The sequence below is a fragment of the Schizosaccharomyces cryophilus genome (genome assembly GCF_000004155.1).
Source record: "Schizosaccharomyces cryophilus OY26 unplaced genomic scaffold supercont4.6, whole genome shotgun sequence".
NCBI lineage: Eukaryota > Fungi > Ascomycota > Schizosaccharomycetes > Schizosaccharomycetales > Schizosaccharomycetaceae > Schizosaccharomyces > Schizosaccharomyces cryophilus.
In genome coordinates this window covers 383,106-400,567 of record NW_013185629.1, presented here as the reverse complement: position 1 = coordinate 400,567, position 17,462 = coordinate 383,106, and the positions used below count along the sequence as shown (strand labels likewise).

At 38.3% G+C, this 17,462-nt stretch overlaps 8 protein-coding genes and 2 non-coding genes across 10 annotated transcripts; 6 read left to right on the top strand and 4 right to left on the bottom strand.

The window, feature by feature from the left end:
- The first annotated feature begins 816 nt into the window (after positions 1-816).
- SPOG_01051 (cytoplasmic glutaminyl-tRNA ligase Qrs1) lies at positions 817-3,453 on the top strand. Its single transcript, XM_013169322.1, has one exon. It carries the CDS (start codon positions 935-937, stop codon positions 3,353-3,355), a length of 2,421 nt encoding a protein of 806 aa, XP_013024776.1. The 5' UTR covers positions 817-934; the 3' UTR covers positions 3,356-3,453.
- SPOG_01050 (sporulation specific 1,3-beta- glucanosyltransferase Gas4) lies at positions 3,379-5,297 on the top strand. The gene has a single exon (XM_013169321.1). It carries the CDS (start codon positions 3,691-3,693, stop codon positions 5,068-5,070), a length of 1,380 nt encoding a protein of 459 aa, XP_013024775.1. The 5' UTR covers positions 3,379-3,690; the 3' UTR covers positions 5,071-5,297.
- Positions 5,298-6,297: 1,000 nt separating this feature from the next.
- On the top strand, positions 6,298-7,670 carry SPOG_01049 (19S proteasome regulatory subunit). The gene is made up of 3 exons (XM_013169320.1): positions 6,298-6,510; positions 6,559-6,640; positions 6,711-7,670. Exons 1-3 carry the CDS (start codon positions 6,431-6,433, stop codon positions 7,428-7,430), a joined length of 882 nt encoding a protein of 293 aa, XP_013024774.1. The 5' UTR covers positions 6,298-6,430; the 3' UTR covers positions 7,431-7,670.
- A 121-nt stretch (positions 7,671-7,791) lies between these two features.
- Positions 7,792-7,865, bottom strand: SPOG_16331. Its single transcript has one exon. It is a non-coding gene; the product is annotated as a tRNA-Asn (tRNA).
- A 572-nt stretch (positions 7,866-8,437) lies between these two features.
- Positions 8,438-10,864, top strand: SPOG_01048 (DNA repair protein RAD9; the record flags this gene model as incomplete). The annotated part of the gene is made up of 2 exons (XM_013169319.1): positions 8,438-10,335; positions 10,741-10,864. 2 exons carry the CDS (start codon positions 8,438-8,440, stop codon positions 10,862-10,864), a joined length of 2,022 nt encoding a protein of 673 aa, XP_013024773.1.
- Positions 10,865-10,995: 131 nt separating this feature from the next.
- On the bottom strand, positions 10,996-13,257 carry SPOG_01047 (RTT109 family histone lysine acetyltransferase). The gene has a single exon (XM_013169318.1). The coding sequence runs from the start codon at positions 12,158-12,160 to the stop codon at positions 11,036-11,038; it is 1,125 nt and encodes a 374-aa protein (XP_013024772.1). The 5' UTR covers positions 12,161-13,257; the 3' UTR covers positions 10,996-11,035.
- Positions 12,220-13,326, top strand: SPOG_01046 (19S proteasome regulatory subunit Rpn12). Its single transcript, XM_013169317.1, has 2 exons — positions 12,220-12,485; positions 12,554-13,326. Exons 1-2 carry the CDS (start codon positions 12,308-12,310, stop codon positions 13,216-13,218), a joined length of 843 nt encoding a protein of 280 aa, XP_013024771.1. The 5' UTR covers positions 12,220-12,307; the 3' UTR covers positions 13,219-13,326.
- A 57-nt stretch (positions 13,327-13,383) lies between these two features.
- SPOG_01045 (ribokinase) lies at positions 13,384-14,624 on the bottom strand. Its single transcript, XM_013169316.1, has one exon. It carries the CDS (start codon positions 14,405-14,407, stop codon positions 13,460-13,462), a length of 948 nt encoding a protein of 315 aa, XP_013024770.1. The 5' UTR covers positions 14,408-14,624; the 3' UTR covers positions 13,384-13,459.
- Positions 14,625-15,851: 1,227 nt separating this feature from the next.
- SPOG_01044 (uncharacterized protein) lies at positions 15,852-16,523 on the top strand (the record flags this gene model as incomplete). Its single annotated transcript, XM_013169315.1, has 2 exons — positions 15,852-16,125; positions 16,189-16,523. The coding sequence occupies 2 exons, from the start codon at positions 15,852-15,854 to the stop codon at positions 16,521-16,523; spliced, it is 609 nt and encodes a 202-aa protein (XP_013024769.1).
- A 557-nt stretch (positions 16,524-17,080) lies between these two features.
- SPOG_16330 lies at positions 17,081-17,195 on the bottom strand. The gene has a single exon (XR_001203111.1). It is a non-coding gene; the product is annotated as a 5S ribosomal RNA (ribosomal RNA).
- Between the last annotated feature and the right edge of the window lie 267 nt (positions 17,196-17,462).

Sequence of the window (17,462 nt, the reverse complement as noted above, 5' to 3'; positions counted from 1 at the left end):
AGTAATTGAAATACTCAACCAAAGGAAGCAAATTCTGTAAATATTCCTTAAGTATCATTTGTAACTTTTCAAATAACAAGTTACTTTCTTTCAACACATTAAGAGCAAGGAGAAAGTCTACAAAAGCATTTTCTTTCTTTTTTTTGTCTCCTTAAGGAATTCCACGAGTATAATAAACTGATGATCAAATAATGCACCGATGTTTACATTAGTTTTTGTATTTTCAGCAATTTGCTAAATCGTAGCAGTAGCGATGGATGTAACGCTGCTTGCTAAAAAGATAAATGCTAGTCTCTTGCAAAAAAAGACTTCTTCCAAAGTCTCTCAAAGACTATGCTTTATCTATAAGGTTGGTATGCATCCATAATAGCAGGATTAGCAACAATGATATCGCTAAAAGAAATAAATAAACAAGGTAATTCGTAGCAGCTTGCTATCAACCAACATATGAAGAAATTTAACAAGCTTCGATTTGTCTCCTACGCATTTTTAGTAGCATCCTTTGGATGCTCTTCAAAGACATATATTAATGCAGACTGACTTGTCAGCTATTTCTATATAAAAACAAGCCCTAGCTCTACAGAATCTGATCTCAAAAAACTAACCCTAACGAGAGAAGTTTGGTTCGAAACTCTAAACTAGTCTAGTCTACAATTGGCAAAATCCTCTTTTTGTGAAAATCAAGGATGTAGTTATTTTTATTTATTAACGTTGTTTCTGCTACGTTTGTTAAACAATATTAAGGAATTTCTTAAAAGACAGTATATTTATTTTCGGCATTGCAAAGAGATACAGCGCGTCTTCTTTCCTAAAGAGCAAAACGTTTAAACCAAATATTTTTACCTTCTACTTACCCTTGCTTTGTTTACTGACAAAGAGAGGTGATCTTCACCAGGAAAATAGGTTTAATTTTTTCTAAATAGGTAATTTCATAATGGAATCAAGCGTGGAAGAGTTAGATAAAAAGTTTATGAACATAGGCTTAAATGAAACTCGTGTCAAGGATACGCTGAAAAATAAGAAGTTGAGCTCTGCTTTGAATAGAGTAATTGAGGGGGCTAAATTGAACGAGTCAGGATGCGATCGTTCTGTTGGCAACTTGTTATTGACTTTAGCAAATGAATCTCTGAAACAGAAGGACACGAAGTTGCTTACACACGAACCATATATTTGCTCTAAAATAGTCAAGGGAGATTTAAAGAGCAATCTCCAAGTAAGCGCTGCTATTGCTTATTGCAAAAGTAGAGACTCCATCAATGAAGAAGAATTTGACAAAGAATCGGGCGTTGGCGTCACCTGTACACCAGAACAAATCAATGAGTTGGTTAGCCAATACATCAAAGAAAATGAAGCAAAGATTAGTGAGCAAAGATACTCCTCTTTCAATGCTACGACATCCGCATTGCGCCAGCATCCTATCCTTAAGTGGGCACCTCAGCTGGAAGTAAAGCAGACACTTGATCAGAAATACTTAGAACTTTTAGGACCAAAAGATGAAAGAGATGCTCCTGCTGGTAAAAAAGGCAAGGGAAACAAAGGAAAGGCGGACACGAAAGATCAGAAGAAAGGCGCGACAGGCTCCAAGAAGAGCAACTATAATATGTTTGAAGAAGGCTTTCTAGCAAAATTGCACAAACCTGGCGGAAACCCACAGCTCATTCCTGAGCGCATGAAAGAACACCTAGAAGCAACTGGCGGTGGTGTTGTCACTCGGTTCCCTCCCGAACCAAATGGATATCTCCATATCGGCCATTCCAAAGCCATCGCTGTCAATTTTGGGTTTGCCCGCTATCACAAAGGTATTTGCTACTTGCGTTTTGACGACACCAATCCCGAGGCCGAAGAAGCAAAGTATTTTGAGAGTATTAAGGATATTATTTCTTGGCTTGGATTTTCTCCTTACAAAATTACTTATTCCAGCGATTATTTCGATCAACTGTATATGCTCGCCGAAGCACTGATTAAGAGAAACAAAGGTTATGTTTGTCACTGCACCGATACTGAAATTAAAAAGGCAAGAGGTGGTGAAGAGCGTGGCCCCAGATATGCCTGCGTTCACCGTGACCGTCCCGTTGAGGAATCGCTGGCAGAATTTCGCAATATGAGAGATGGAAAGTATCGTCCAAAAGAAGCAATTTTGCGAATGAAACAGGATCTGAATGACGGCAATCCTCAAATGTGGGATCTCATTGCCTACCGCGTTCTCGATACTCCTCATCCTCGTACGGGTGACAAATGGAAAATATATCCTACCTACGATTTCACTCACTGCTTGGTTGATTCTTTTGAAAACATCACCCACTCCCTCTGCACTACCGAGTTTATCCTTTCTAGAGTCAGCTATGAATGGTTATGTAACGCTCTTGAGGTATATTGTCCAGCCCAAAGGGAATACGGTCGTTTAAATGTTGTAGGGACACTTATGAGTAAGCGAAAGATCATGAAGCTTGTTAACGAGGGTTATGTTCACGGTTGGGATGATCCTCGTTTGTTTACCCTTGTTGCTCTTCGTCGCCGTGGTATTCCCCCGGGTGCTATACTCGAATTCGTTAGTGAGGTTGGTGTAACCACCGCTGTTAGTAATATTGAGGTTGCTCGTTTTGAAAATTGCGTCCGTTCTTTCCTCGAAAACAGTGTTCCACGCCTTATGTTTCTCCCTGATCCCGTGAAGGTTATCCTTGAGAACCTTGCTGATGATTACCGAGAGGAGATTCAGATACCCTTCAACCCTAAGGACCCTTCTATGGGATCCCGCACTCAATATCTTACCAAGACCGTATACATTGATCGCTCGGACTTCCGTGAAGAGGCTTCAAATGACTTTTTCCGTTTAACTTTGAATCAACCTGTTGGTCTCTTCCGAGCTTCTTGCCCTGTAGTAGCGAAGAAGATTATTAAAGATGATAACGGAAACGTAGTAGAAATTATTGCCGAGTATGATCAAACGGCCTCTAAGAAACCCAAAACTTTTGTTCAATGGGTTTCTGAAGACCCTGCAAGTAATAGCCCAGTTCGCTTATCGGAAACTCACCTCTACAATAATTTATTCAAGTGCGACAATCCTGCCGCTTTGAAGGATCATGAATTAGCTGACCAGCTGAATCCTGATAGTGAAATTGTCTTGAAGAATTCGATGATAGAGACTGGAATTCATGATTTGATCAAAACTGCTCCTTGGCCGAAGACTGATTCATCTTCTGGTGTTGATAAGGCTGGAAATCCAGAGAGCGTTCGTTTCCAAGCTATGCGTGTTGGTTACTTCTGTTTAGATAAGACTAGTAACGCTCCTGACAAGCTTGTTTTGAACCGGATTGTTTCATTGAGAGGAGAAGAGTCTGCTAAAAATAAGGACTAAGAATAAACTTCTGTCGAAAAAAATTGTTGAATAAAAACGACTTTGAGGTGTAGCAACCTGGATTCCTTTTTAGGCACCTTGTTATTTTTTGAATTGGCTGAATAGTCCTAACAATAGATTTCTTTATTACCAATCAAGTTTTTTTATTTGTTTAGAATTCGGTTCTATGCGTCTAATTTAGGTTTGGGTTTCGACCATTGTTTGTTTACATCTGACCATGTTTTTGTAAATATATAAAGGATATGTGCCATGAAACGGCTTAGCATTAACGCATACTTATTCATTCACTTAGCTGTATTCTATATACTTATCAAGACGAAAGCAGTATTTTAACTATGGTTCTTGGTCGTCATTTATTTTATGCTCTTCTGCTTTTAGGATCTGGAGCCCTTGAGTCTTTTGCTAAAACTAATCCTATTATTACTAAAGGAAATGCGTTTTTTGATTCGGTAACTGGTGAGAGATTCTATCTTCGTGGTGTCGACTATCAGCCTGGTGGCTCTTCTTCATTAATAGATCCCTTGGCTTCAAGTGCTTGTCACAAGGATGTTGAGATTTTCAAGAAAATGGGAGTTAACACCGTTCGTGTTTATCAGGTAGACAATGCAGCTGATCACGATGATTGCATGAAGGCTTTCGAGGACGCTGGAATTTATGTCATCCTTGATCTCAATACTTTTCGTCATTCTATTTCGCGATCCGATCCTGCAATTTCTTATAACAAGGTATATTTGCAGCACATTTTCTCTACTGTTGATGCTTTCAAGGACTACGATAATGTACTAGGCTTCTTCTCCGGTAACGAAGTCGTAAACGATCACGAAACGACAGCAATTACCTGGGTTAAAGCTACAACAAGAGATGTTAAGGCTTATATTAAGAAACATGCTAGTAGACAAATACCGGTGGGATACTCTGCAGCAGATATTGCCGAAAATAGACTTGAATTGGCTCATTACTTTAACTGTGGAGATGAAAGTGAGCGTGCTGATTTTTATGCATTTAACATGTATGAATGGTGCGGTCACTCTAGCATGAGCGTTTCGGGATACTTCGACCGCCTTAGGGAATTTAGTGACTATTCCATTCCTCTATTTTTGTCCGAGTTTGGTTGTAACACTGTTGAGATTCTTGAAGATCAAACTCCAGATCGTCCATTTACGGAAATTGAGGCTATCTATTCTCCTGAGATGACTGAATCATTTTCCGGAGGACTGGTGTACGAATATTCAGCCGAACCAAACAATTATGGTCTGGTTATTATTGATGGAAATGGTGACCGTAAGATTTCTAAGAATTGCGTAACTTTAATGAAGCAATTTCAAAAAGTACCCAATCCAAAAGGAGATGGAGGTTATAGAAAAGATGGCTTACCTAGCGAGTGTCCTAGAAACTCGACTTATTTCCAAGCATGGGAAACTTTGCCTCCTATGCCTAAAGAAGCTAAAGTTTACATGGAAGAGGGTGCTGGAGAGCCATTAGGTATTGATGGTCCTACCAATATGTGGTCTCCTTATCATAGCGGTGACGATGGACAGTATACTGCCCCCAAGCATCCTAAGACTAAGCCATATCCAATTAACAGTACGAACAACTCTAAGGTTAACCAAGGAGACGAAGAAGAGGAAGAGGAGGAAAGTTCATCCTCAAGAATTGCCTTTACAGTCGTTCATTTGGGTTTGGTGCTTGCAGCCTCTATGCTTATAAAATTTTAGTTATACCAAATATTCAATTGTCGCCGGAGTTAGGCATTGGTATGAAAGTTCAAAAACTGAAAGGAAACCGGAAAGGTGTCGTGTGCTTGCATACAAAGTTTATTTTAGCAGAGATATACTTGCTGTTTTCCTAATAATGTAGTTGAACGTCTTTAAATAATTCTAAGTGGACTGTAGAAGAAAATAAATACAAACATTAGGTCTTATATCTTGACTACAGAGGAGAGATTTACCTTGAAATGAATTTCTATATATAGATGAGTGTCAAAGCTGACTTGTGCTTCATTACTTAACATGCTTTGATGTCTTGATTACTAGTTAACATAGTAACAAGTAGAAATATACAAAGTGTAGGGTGATTGATGATACTTGTAGATTTTTAAACTGAGCACTTACGCTAATTTCATTAGATGAAAAGCAGATTGCTTTGGACAATTTGCTACAAAGCTACTGATTTGCATTTCCCATTTCATGGACGAGGATTTCGAGTGCGAGTAGGATGAAAATGAAAACTTACAGAACACTGAAACTACGTTACCTCTTCCAGCCTGTTGCTACAAACTGAATTCTATACGATGAAGATGTTGTTTCCAAGACCAAAAACTCTCGAAAGTGGTGGTTATTATGAAACTGTTTTTTTGGTTTGGCAATGTACTTCTTATAGAAAACATCAAAAAAGTAAAATTTTATACATTCTTCCAATCTGACCATATGTAAACAAACAATCCTGAAGAACAATCTTTTTATGTTACCCTTGAAAAGTAACACCAGTTTTGTTACCTTATCAGGTAAATAAAAACTCAGATCCTTTTGCTTATTAGCGCTCCAATATAGTAGATCTCATCAGTACTAATACAGTTATCTTTTGCATACGACAGCCTTTCCAATTTTGGATATCTGAAGACCCCTTTTGATTATTCTTCATAGGCCTACAGAAGTATCCATCAAGTAGATACTTCAATTTCAAAGCGAAAGGCCAGTGAAAGCATACATAGTTCAGAAAAAAAAGAAACGCAGCTACAAATACTAGAAGAGCGCGACACCGACATCCCAATTTGTGCAGTCAAGAAGTACATGCAAATGTTTGTCTACAGAAAAATGACTACGACTTCTAAAGAAAGCAAATTTAAATCAAAGGAAAGATAAATTTAACTTGATTAACTAAGTTATATACGAGTGAAGTCATATTTCTCATTTTCATCTTAACTAGTATAAACAAATGGCTTAAAGTAGTGCAGCGAGAACATTAATCAAATTAAGACATACTAGTGAGACGGTGCCATCTGATATACTAAAAGCTTCCCATAGAAAGCAAGGTTTCTGTCTTTTGCATATTTGCAGCTTGATACTGTCAGTTAGCATGTCATTGATAACTTTTAAAGCTGGAAAGCTTCGTAGAATTCCAGGAACCAAAATTCTTCGAGCGGATCCTGCGAAAGGGTAAGAAAAGACGAATGGAAGAAAGAACATACAACTAATGAAGGGTAGATTTATCTCTATGACTAGAGATGCCGATGGTTTAACGCATTTTCAATGGGGAAAGAGAGATGAGATGGATGCACCTGAAGATGTACGTGTTTTTTCGTCGTAAAAAGAGGGAGTGGCATTAAAAGAAAAACAAGCGCTAATGAAGGTTGTAGGATATAGTTGTGTTTCCTTCAGAATGTACCTTCGAAAAAATTGAAGAGTGCCCGAATGACAGAGGTTACATGTTGAAATATCCATCTTCAACACTGTCACTATTTTACTGGATGCAAGACGTAGACGCTTCTAACGACCAGATTTACGCATCTCGGATAAATTCCATTATTCGAGAACAGGATTATCAAGAATCAGCACGTTCAGACGTAGCTACAGTTTCCGACGCGATGGATATGGATACGACCGAACAAAACGAAAACATCACTCAATCTCAAACAAACCAAGAACAGCTTCCTTCTTCAGACGCTCAAGATTCTCACATGAACGAAGCTTCTGCCTCAGAAACAGTTCGTAATTTATTGAATAATATCTCTTCTCAGCGGTCCCTTACTACAGTGGACTTGGCCGATGTTTTGAAGCCCTCTAATGTCAGAGAACTATTATCTCAAGAAGGCGCTGTTGATCAATTGAAGCCATATCTTCCTCCTGACACACCGGCCACCGTGGAAGCTGTAATGGAAGTTTTAAATAGTCCTCAATATGCTCAAGCACTTAGGTCGCTGAGTCAAACCCTGAATTCGCCTAACGGTTTGGAGGTCATTTCCGCTCTTGGTTTATCGCTTGACGAATCTGCTTCCCCCAGCGAGGTTGGTGCCCTGCAATTCCTAAAGGCCATTGCTCGCCAAGTCAAGGAAAACGAAGATCGCAAACAGCAGTAAAATAGCTTAAAGAAAAGGATCATTGTGACCACTGAATTCCAAAATACAAGCTTTCTTTAGGATGAAAATGATAGAAATCACTTACGATTGCGAAAAGCAGTCTTAAATGTGAATTCATTCGTGCCATGTGAGATGTCGAAAAGAAACGAGTCTATATGAGTTGAAAAAAAGAGAAAACGATAAAACGAGTTACTAAATAAGATGAATTCTTCATGCCGAAACCAAATAATAGTACGGTCGTATCAATTCCGCTCAGACGAGAGAAACCATGCAAACTACGTAAAGAGGAATAAACCATTATATTCAATTAATGTTATTCCAATTAAAGTAATTTTTGACAATTACTAAAAATTTAAAAACACGGTCAGAGAGGGACTCGAACCCTCGACCTCATGATTAACAGTCATGCGCACTAACCAACTGTGCTATCCGACCTTGAATTGATATGCCGCTGCCATATGACTTAATTATACTAAAAATTTAGTGAATGGGAAAATCAATAAGGAAAAAATTGTTTGTAAACAACACACCAACCTTTTATTATTATATTTCTTTTCCTTTCTTGATCAAAAAGGTTGTTTGCGTATACAGCAACAGGCTTGGTGTTTCTTACTTCTTCGAGTCGAGCTTTTTGCCAACGATTTTTCCTTAGCAACGTATTCGCACATGTTTTGTAAAAACCAAGAAATTAGTGCCGGGTTTCAAACGTATTTGTATTAAGAGATAGTCACTAACATCTGACATTCGAATTTGCGTTTAAGATTCGTTTGAAACTGTTAGTTTATGTTTGATTTTGCTCATTCAAGCCAGTTGATATTAGACTTTTTCTTGTGAGTTTTGGAGTAAGAAAAGTCAAATAAAAAGGTACTAAGAAACTGGGTTTTTGTTCTACATTCTCGTTAGAGTCCATCACTGTCTTTTCAAGTGTTTCTTCGGAGTAAGGTGGAATTTGACCTCTTCTTTCCATTTTCATAGCTATCATAGTTGATCGATGAGCAAAATTGTTTATGCAAATAAGTAGTAATCCCGAGTTCGCTGAACACAAGTCGTCGAGTCAGCAAGCGTACCCTTTACATTCGGTGGCCTACTCTCCAGTGCGATTATCTTCTGTTAATAATGATTTGAAATCTTCTTTTAAATCTTTGAATAGGAACGAAACTAGTTCCGAGGATAGATCTGAGCGAATTAGAAATTCGTTCGAAAATGTCGACATACCCGTCAACGAAAATGACGGTCTTGGTTTGACACAGCTATTTGAAGTCCCTACACAAGTTGTTGAAACAAAAGAAATAGCGTCAGAATCTTCTGGATCTTCTGATGATGAGATTATTATTCAAAATCCATCAAGTGGATCCCAAAAAGCCTCGACGCCGAATCGAGCCGAGCGTGTTTTGGAGCAGCTATATAATCAACAAGGAGCTCTCAGCCAACAAAAAAAAATTGTATCTCCTCAGAGCTTCCCCAATTCTCCCGAATTGCTCTCTCCTCCGGGATCTACCTTTCCTGCATCGATGACTTCCACTTTAAAAGATACCCCTGTACCTCATTCTTCCAATGAGCAAGCAACAGGGAATGTTATTGAGGATATTCTCGTTCCTGATACTGTTGCCCAAGAACGTAGATACTACGACTACCCTGTTGGATCATTAGACAGTGAAGCGGATGCAGGTCAGATAGAGTCTACCCCTACTCGACGTTCTATCAGAGCACCGCAACTAGCTTTGATTACTGGCATCGAATCAACACCTCCGACAAAGTTTACCCCTACCGAAAGTGACCATGATTTTAATCGGGAAACTAAGCAAAGTACAAGGCAGAAGAGGAATATCATCTCTGATACTCCTATTTCAAGCCGAATATTGGTAGATGTTGATTCCCTAAATACTAGAAAAAGGAAGGCTGAATATACTGCTGAAAATGAATTTTCTAGTCAATCGCCTCTAAAGGCTGATTTTGATGTTCCAAGGAAACACTTGAAAGAAAATTCCAACGTTTTCCCTCATTCAGATGCTAAAACAAATAATAATAATAATAATTACAAAGAGATGGTTAATTCACCCGAATTGGGGATGGAATCAGAGCCCATAAGAGGCAAATTCGAAATAGACAAACCACGCTATCTTCTTCCTGATTTGAAAAAATTTTCCAATTCAATTCACAAAATTGAAAATCGTGTCTTGGCTTTCTTTAAGGGTTATCCTGCATTTTACTATCCTGCGACAGTTCTATGTCAGACAATGTCTACAGCTTCTGGAATCCCTCAATTTAAGATACAATTTGATGATTCTACTGCAAGTACTGTTAATGTGAACCAGCTAAAACGATTTGAATTAAAAGAAGGTGACATTGTTCGGTCCACAGCTTTGAGATTAAATCATACTGTTTTGCGGGCATACCACTCAACAGGTGAAAACACATCTATCCCACCTACAGATGCCTTTGGAAATGACATGGTAAGTTTAAGGATAGGTAAACAAGACGAGGTTGCAGTGCCCATGTCTACGATATATCTAATACCTTCCCAAATCCGAAAATTTAAGGACCGTGATTTTCAGCTTGCGGGTAGGTCAAACGTGGATACAGATTCTAATTATCTACCTTCTTCTTCTTCTATTTCCAGAAAGCGCCCCATGTGTTCTTATACTGTCAACGATGACGGTGAAGAAGCAAACCAAGTAACTATGACGGAAAGTAAAAAAGTTTCGATTTTTCATGATTGCATATTCGTTTTTACTGGGTTGAATACTGTTGATGATAAAGAGCGTTCACTTTTGATAAATTCAGTAAAATATCATGGCGGTACTGTTCTTGATGAGGGTTTAAGCTCTTTGTACTGTAATTATTACAACGGAAAAGGCAAAATTTTGTTCCCGTTAAAACCACATAAAAGGTCGAAGTCATGGAAGTATGCTTTTGTAATTTCAGACTCGCATTCTAGGAAAGTTAAATACTTAGAGGCTTTAGCTTTAAACCTTCCATGTTTACATCCTAGATTTATAACGATCTGTATCGAAAAACAGAAATTTGTTGATCATTCGCCTTTTTTGCTAGCGGCCGGATACTCAAAACGGTTAAATTCTGTTTTATCTCAGCGAGTGCGACCATTAACAGGTTCTAGTTTGTATGACCAGCTGCATAAAAGCTTTGGTCCATTATCTGGAAAACGTATATTATTTTTATTACCAAACGTGAATTTTTCTCGGAACGGAATTGCTAATGATGAGCACTCCCAACGAGTATTGGCCTATATATTTCAAGCGCTTGCTTTAGGAGCAGAGGTGGAATATAAAAATTCTGTAACGAAAATTAGCTCCCATTGGGATGTTATCGTGTCTAACTCTAACTCTGGGAATACGGGTACAAACGTTCCAGTTGTTGATTTTGAATGGATTATAGAATGTGTCATAAGCTATTCTGATGCATTCGATTTGTAAATTGCATGATTTTCTAATAAAATATAGTAGAACGTTGGCTTTGGGTCACTTTTGCTTTTACTTTTTGGTTGATAGATTCAGTTATTACATTGTATCGCTTTCTTTCCTTTAATTTATGACATAATGAATTTAATCTTTGCAATCCTCTTCATTTAACTAAATCAATGTATACTACTTTTTTTTCTTTCTGGGTTGTAGCACGTTCAATGCTTGAGGAGGTTCCGGATCCCGCTTTTTGGAAGAAACAGGTTTGGCGTTTCCTTCAATTGTTTGGACTACTTTATCCATAGAAAAGCCATTCACTCTTTGTATGGCTGCAATTGTTTCACCTAAAAAGGTTTCAGTCGATTGAGAGGCAATAGAAAGGGAACGAAAAGAACGTTTTAAGAGAGAGTCATAAATAATACGATATAGCTTGGGAGGTAAAACGAGTCCAAAGTCAAAGTTTTTTTTTCTTGAAGAAACGGCTTCTACAGTATGCTTAGGTAGGCTTAAGCTATAGAAACCTACCAATTTTCCTGAGCAGCACTCTTGACGAAACGATAGGGTATCCCAAAACTCGGCGACACTCATTTCGCTTCGCTGATCTTGAATTTCGTACAGGTATCTGGCTTTTGGATCATCCGGGTATCGTGGAATCATTTCTATGGCCTTTCCTTCTTGCAAAGCAGTTCCTTGCTTCCAGAAGCTATTTGGGAGATAGGATCGAAGAGACGGAAGTCCCGGAACAAACATGTAAGCCATGTGCTTTTTTTTCTCAGCGGAAACGTCCTCTGAGTTTCTATTTACGGTTGCTTCGCTGCACTGTTCTTCAGCAGGATAGTAATCTTTCCGCACCATTTCTAGACATTTGACCCACCAGTGTAAAAGTCCGGCATCTGACAAAACATGTTTGTGTCCATTTTCAGAAGATTCTGGGAACAAATACTGACTTTGAGAAATTGCAAACAGAGTCACTTCGACTTCTGCAGCACCTTCCTCGTACTGAGCATTGATCACTGTTTCTATAGCAGAGGCCGCGAGAGCACTAGACGAGGCAGCCTGCGTTCCTAACCCACTTGAATCCACTTTTGCAACAAAGATGGTTCTCTTATTTGATTTTTTATATACTATGCATTCCATTCCAAAGACAAACACATCGTTCTCTTTCACTAAGAAGAGATGACTAGCAAACTTGATATCCTTCGACCTACTGCTTTTCCCATACAGATTATGACATTTTTCAGCTTCACTTTGCAAATAGTAGACAGCTAATGACTTACCTGCTACAATCCTTTTTGCCCAAACATTCTGCATTTTGCAAAGTTACTAGATAGAGAGAAGCAACGAGGCCATAGAATTAATCTAATGACTCTTTAGTATTTTGTTATACCAGAATTGCGTTTACTTTTCTTATCCTTGTATTGCACTATTTGATCGATCTAGCAAAACACCAAAACTTGGATGCGAGTCCCTTCTTCTACAAGAACCATGAGTGCTTTAAATTTGGATCGTTTGGCGGGACTTTATGATAAAAAAGATTGGCAAAGCTGTAAAAAAGAGCTTGTCAATTTAAAGCTAGAATTAGCTAAAGAGAATCTGTTCTTACCGACCAGCAATAGAGAAAAAAGCATCTTTGCAAGTATGTGTTATAGAGAAGCGGAAAAAGAAGTTTAGCTGTGTAGAAATTTTTGACTAACAAGATGACAGGAAATGTATTTGAATATGGTGTGCTAGTATCGATTCAGACGTCGGATATCGAGGCATTTGCACGTTATGCCAGTCAAGTCGTTCCCTTTTACCACGATTCGGCTCTTGCTCCTTCCCCGAGAATGGGTATGGTGACTGCACTCAACCTTCTGTACTTGCTGTCGGACAACCGTATTGCAGAATTCCATACTGCCTTAGAGTCTGTACCAGAAAAGTCATTATTTGAAAAAGATCCACACGTTGTTTGGGTTATGTCGCTAGAACAAAATGTTATGGAAGGCGCCTTTGACAAAGTTGCGTCGATGATCCAGTCCTGCGCATTCCCCGAATTCAGTTATTTTATGAAGATCGTCATGACTATGGTCCGTAATGAAATTGCAACCTGCGCAGAAAAAGTATATACCACGATTCCTCTTGCGAATGCGACAAGCTTGTTATATCTTCAAAATTCCAAAGAAACTGAGGCTCTGGCTGCTGAACGTGGGTGGACCATCAAAGAAGGCATACTTCATTTCCCCAGTGAAAGCAATGTGGTTGATAATGAAGATGCCATGATGCTGGATGAAGAACAACAATTGGAACTTCCTCCTACAGCAGACAAACATACAATCCAAAGTGTTCGTCAGCTGTTGCAGTACGCAGCCGAGATGGAACAAATTGTTTGATTATGATGATGACTTGATATCTTTAGACTTGGCAAGAAAATATATGTTAAAGGTAATGATAGTAGCTTCTACATGTTAAGAAAAATGAACAAGATTGAATAAAGGTGATCATAGTTGTATTATTGTAGTAGTAGTAGGTAGTATCATAAAAGCCAAAGGCAGGGTATTTGCGTCCTTTTTTCCTTCTTTCTCAGAAAGAAGGAAAAAAAAAATAATAATAATAATAACAGAAAGACCAAAATTATTTTAGAATATTCTGAATGTCCGTATAAGTAGGAATCGAGTTGGCTGCTCCTTTCCGTTGAACCGTAATTGCGCTGCTTTGAGCGGCGAATTGGAGGGAATCCTTCAAGGGCTTTTCATGAGAGATTGAGGTTGAGAAAGCACCAATAAAGGTGTCACCTGCAGCAGTAGTATCTATTGCTTGTACTTTCTTTGCAGGAATATGGGCACTCTCTCCTGTTTTAGTTTTGTAAAAGGCACCCTCGCTTCCTAAAGTAATGATGACCGCTTTGCGAATACCCGTAGCCAAAAGCTTATCAGCATACAGTTCAGCATTTTGAGCTGTCGGGGGAGATTCTGGGCATCCCAGTAAAACAGCTGCTTCGTGTTCATTAGGAACCAGATAGCTGACATGTTGCAAGAGTTCAGGAGATAAAGAGACGGCAGGAGCAGGATTCAACAAAACGTCAACATGATGCTTGTGAGCTAACTCAACTGCTTTTTGGACCGATAAAAGAGGGATTTCTAGTTGCAGGATTAAAAGGTCGCTATGTTGGATTTTTTCTTCCAAAGCCTGCACGAAGGGAACATCGACACAGCTATTTGCTCCTTCAGACAATAAAATTCTGTTTTCACCGTTAGACTCTACGATAATCATTGCAACACCAGAGGATTTGTTAGGGATGACTTTAACAGCGTCGACGTCGACGTTGTCTTGCTTAAGGCCTCGTAACATATCCTGCCCAAAGACATCCTCACCGACACAGCCAGCCATGTAGATTTTAGTATCAGACGGATTTGACAATCGAGCTACAGCGACTGCTTGGTTTGCTCCTTTACCACCAGCGCCAGTATGAAATCCATCTGGGTCACCATGCATTGTTTGACCTCCTGCTGGACAGACTTTAGTTTGCATAACCAAATCCATGTTTAAGCTTCCGAGAACGAGTATATTGCTCACCGTCATGATCCAAGACTCAAGTGACCGAAATGAGGTTGAAGCAGTAAGTTTTCGAATGTTAATGCTAGCAGCAAACTGAAGATAGGAAGTATGTTAATTATAGACTTAGTAAATGTTACTCAACCGTAAATAAACGGTAAAATTTTTGCAATATCAAACGATATCAAAATTCTGCTTTTGTTTGCAATTTCCTAGATGCGTATTCACTCTTTTTTTAGGTAACGAACGGACGTCACTCTGTAAACAAATAAGAGTCTTGGTTTATGCAACAGGCAAAATCGTAAAGAAAAAGTGAAAAAGTAAAAGAAATAAAGAATTGGAAAGAAATATGAAGATCATGACGAGAAACTAACGATAAAAAACACAGGTCCATATTCATGGAAAACTTGATTGTGAAGAAAGTTCTGAAATATACGAGAAAACCTTCTAAAGGAGATTCACAGTGTAGGAATTCATTTTGTCTTTCAGAATTCCTGTGCCTTCAAGTTTGCAACTTTTGATGGAACTAGCAGGTTCGTCATTTGTGCATGGAATCATTGTCAAAGGAACAGTGGAAGGATTTCGTGTGTTTGCAGAAATATGGAGAAGCCACTCGCTTTATAGTTGTTTCCGAAACAATCAATTAAAATATATTAGGGTATGCCTGGTTGATTAGGTTCGACTCAATTTGGGAACAAGAAACTGGATCGACCAGAAAATCATCTAATGAAGGTTTCGATGGACTTACAGCGACTTGTTATAGTATAATATTTACATTTAGAAAAAGAATATGTTTATCCATTATATCAAGTCGGTATTTTGAAATTTCAAGACATCAAAAGAAGCCCAGAAGACCTCAGATAGTCATTTTGGTGAAATATTTATTTCATGTCATGGAAATAAAAAAAAATCGTGAAAGAACTAGTATTATATAGCTGTAGAAATATAAATTTCAAATTGTTCCCACATAAAGATTGATAAACCATTCATAAAAAACGGTATTAACACTTTTTGTAAACAAAGCGAAAGTGAAATTTGTTACTTTCATTTGTGACTCAAAGCTGCGTAAGCGATGCGAAATGTCTTGCTGGAGCCAACTCTTTATTCCTTTAATTCGTGCCAATTGGGCTTCTATGTGACTTTCATTTGATTATTTGGAATGATCAGGTGGAGCTGCTTTAGTTTTGGCTGCTACTTCTGTTGAATTTGCGTTTGCGAAATTGTTCCATCGAATACGGATCAACAGCTTTTATTTGACAGCTCTTTTGCTAATTATTCATTGAAATTCTTATTTATTTTTAGGATTTCGGTAAAGAAGTTGAAATTCGATTCAAGCGATCCTCCTGCGTACAACCATGCTAATGTTTACAATGTTGATCTCGAAAAGGGACTTCCTTTGAATACACCAAAAGACATAAAAAAATTGTCTTATCCAACTTCCTTCAAAACCAAGCAGAGAAAGGAAAAGACAATGACTGAATCTGATGGCTTCAATGCTTTCTTTACCGAATGTAGGAAGAAGACAGATCATTATTTCCCTGAAAATGTAGTCGTTAAAAGTAAACGGAGGTTCTTCAGTTTGATATTCGTTTTATCATTGCTTTATAAATTAGCAATCTCCCATCGTTTCAATTTTCTTTCTTGTTTATTAAATTTATCAATTGAAAAAGGATACGGTCAGGCAATCCTTTTATCTTTAGGCATTTTTCTTGTGACATGGGCAATATTCTTTGCTCTTTTCTGTGGTAAGTGGAGCGTTATTGTTAATCGCAAAAGTTATTAGAATGTGTGTTACTAATAAAGCCTAGCACTTATTTGGCCTTTCATATTGACAATACGGATTGCCGCTAAAGTTATAATCTTTATCGTGGTTGGTCTTGGCAACGGTCTTGCATGGTTCGTTGGTGTTGGTTTCAAAGGTCTTGGTGAAGGTCTCGCATGGTTCGTTGGTGCTATCTTTTGGGCAGTTTATAACATCCTTGTTTTTGGCCTTGGAATGGAATTTGAGCGCTCAGCTGAAAACACCGGTTCGCCTACGCTGCCCAGATATCAACAAAGGGATGATGCACTAGCTCCTCCGCCGACGACTACGAACGAAGAAATAGAGTTGCAGAGCAATCCTACCACTCAAATTTACGCCTAATTTGTTTACCTTTCTTTCGGCATGAGCTTTAACTCTTCCGATTGAAAGTCACTAAGTGAAAAAAAAAAGAAACATTACAAGCGGTTTATTCCGACGACGATTTATTTCTGTCCCTTTGAAAAGCGTTCTTGCGTTGTCTTAATTTTGACTACGAAAGCATCCTTTTATCAAAATGAATTGGAAATGACGAAGAAAAATGGACATTAGAAAGGCATGCTTGCGTTTTCCGCCGGTTGAGAGGCGATGAATGGGTTAATTTTATTGTAATAACATAACTAGAACGAACAGTAAAACTGAGAATCGTTGGTATCACTTTAGATTCATATACAAGGCTACTGTAGTAATAAATTGCATTTGGATACGATGGTTTAGTCTTAAAAAGCAAAAGGTGACTAATGAATTTACTTTCAAAATAGACCTTTTTTGTGTATTGTCACCTGGCAAGTAACCGATCTGCAGCAAGTATACAACAGTTCGATCTCTTCCAAGACAATTGCAAAAGTAAAATAAAAGATAAATCCAATAACTTTTAAAAAGTAGAAAAAGTAAAGAGAGAAAGCCTACAGCACCCCGGATTCCCATGTTGTCTCCAACCATAGTACTAACGAGGCCCTCAGACGCTTAACTGCAGTGATCGGACGGGAACTGGTGTTTTCGCCTAGGTATGGCCGTAGACAAGTGTAAGTGGTAGATAAGATAAATGAACAGAATTATCCACATCTAGAGTCGCGTTTCGTTAAGCCGTGTTCAGGCTGACGATTACTCTCCTAATTACTTTAATCCGTATCTCGTTTGTACTGATCTCTGTTGTCATAATAGTCTTGTTAGAGTGTATCTTCATTGTCATAAAACATAAATACTGGTTGATATAGTGGTATTACTACCTGCCCAACTATAGTATTATTCCAAGTCTTCTCAGTCATGTTTAAATATACTTAG

Excerpts from the sequence above, each read along its gene's own strand:
- SPOG_01051 (XM_013169322.1), top strand. The coding sequence starts at position 935 with ATGGAATCAAGCGTGGAAGAGTTAGATAAAAAGTTTATGAACATAGGC.
- SPOG_01050 (XM_013169321.1), top strand. The coding sequence starts at position 3,691 with ATGGTTCTTGGTCGTCATTTATTTTATGCTCTTCTGCTTTTAGGATCT.
- SPOG_01049 (XM_013169320.1), top strand. The coding sequence starts at position 6,431 with ATGTCATTGATAACTTTTAAAGCTGGAAAGCTTCGTAGAATTCCAGGA. Across the intron at positions 6,511-6,558 it reads CGAGCGGATCCTGCGAAAGG|ATTTATCTCTATGACTAGAG; the intron begins GTAAGAAAAGAC and ends AATGAAGGGTAG. Across the intron at positions 6,641-6,710 it reads AGATGGATGCACCTGAAGAT|GATATAGTTGTGTTTCCTTC; the intron begins GTACGTGTTTTT and ends TGAAGGTTGTAG.
- SPOG_01047 (XM_013169318.1), bottom strand. The coding sequence starts at position 12,160 with ATGCAGAATGTTTGGGCAAAAAGGATTGTAGCAGGTAAGTCATTAGCT.
- SPOG_01046 (XM_013169317.1), top strand. The coding sequence starts at position 12,308 with ATGCGAGTCCCTTCTTCTACAAGAACCATGAGTGCTTTAAATTTGGAT. Across the intron at positions 12,486-12,553 it reads AGAAAAAAGCATCTTTGCAA|GAAATGTATTTGAATATGGT; the intron begins GTATGTGTTATA and ends ACAAGATGACAG.
- SPOG_01045 (XM_013169316.1), bottom strand. The coding sequence starts at position 14,407 with ATGACGGTGAGCAATATACTCGTTCTCGGAAGCTTAAACATGGATTTG.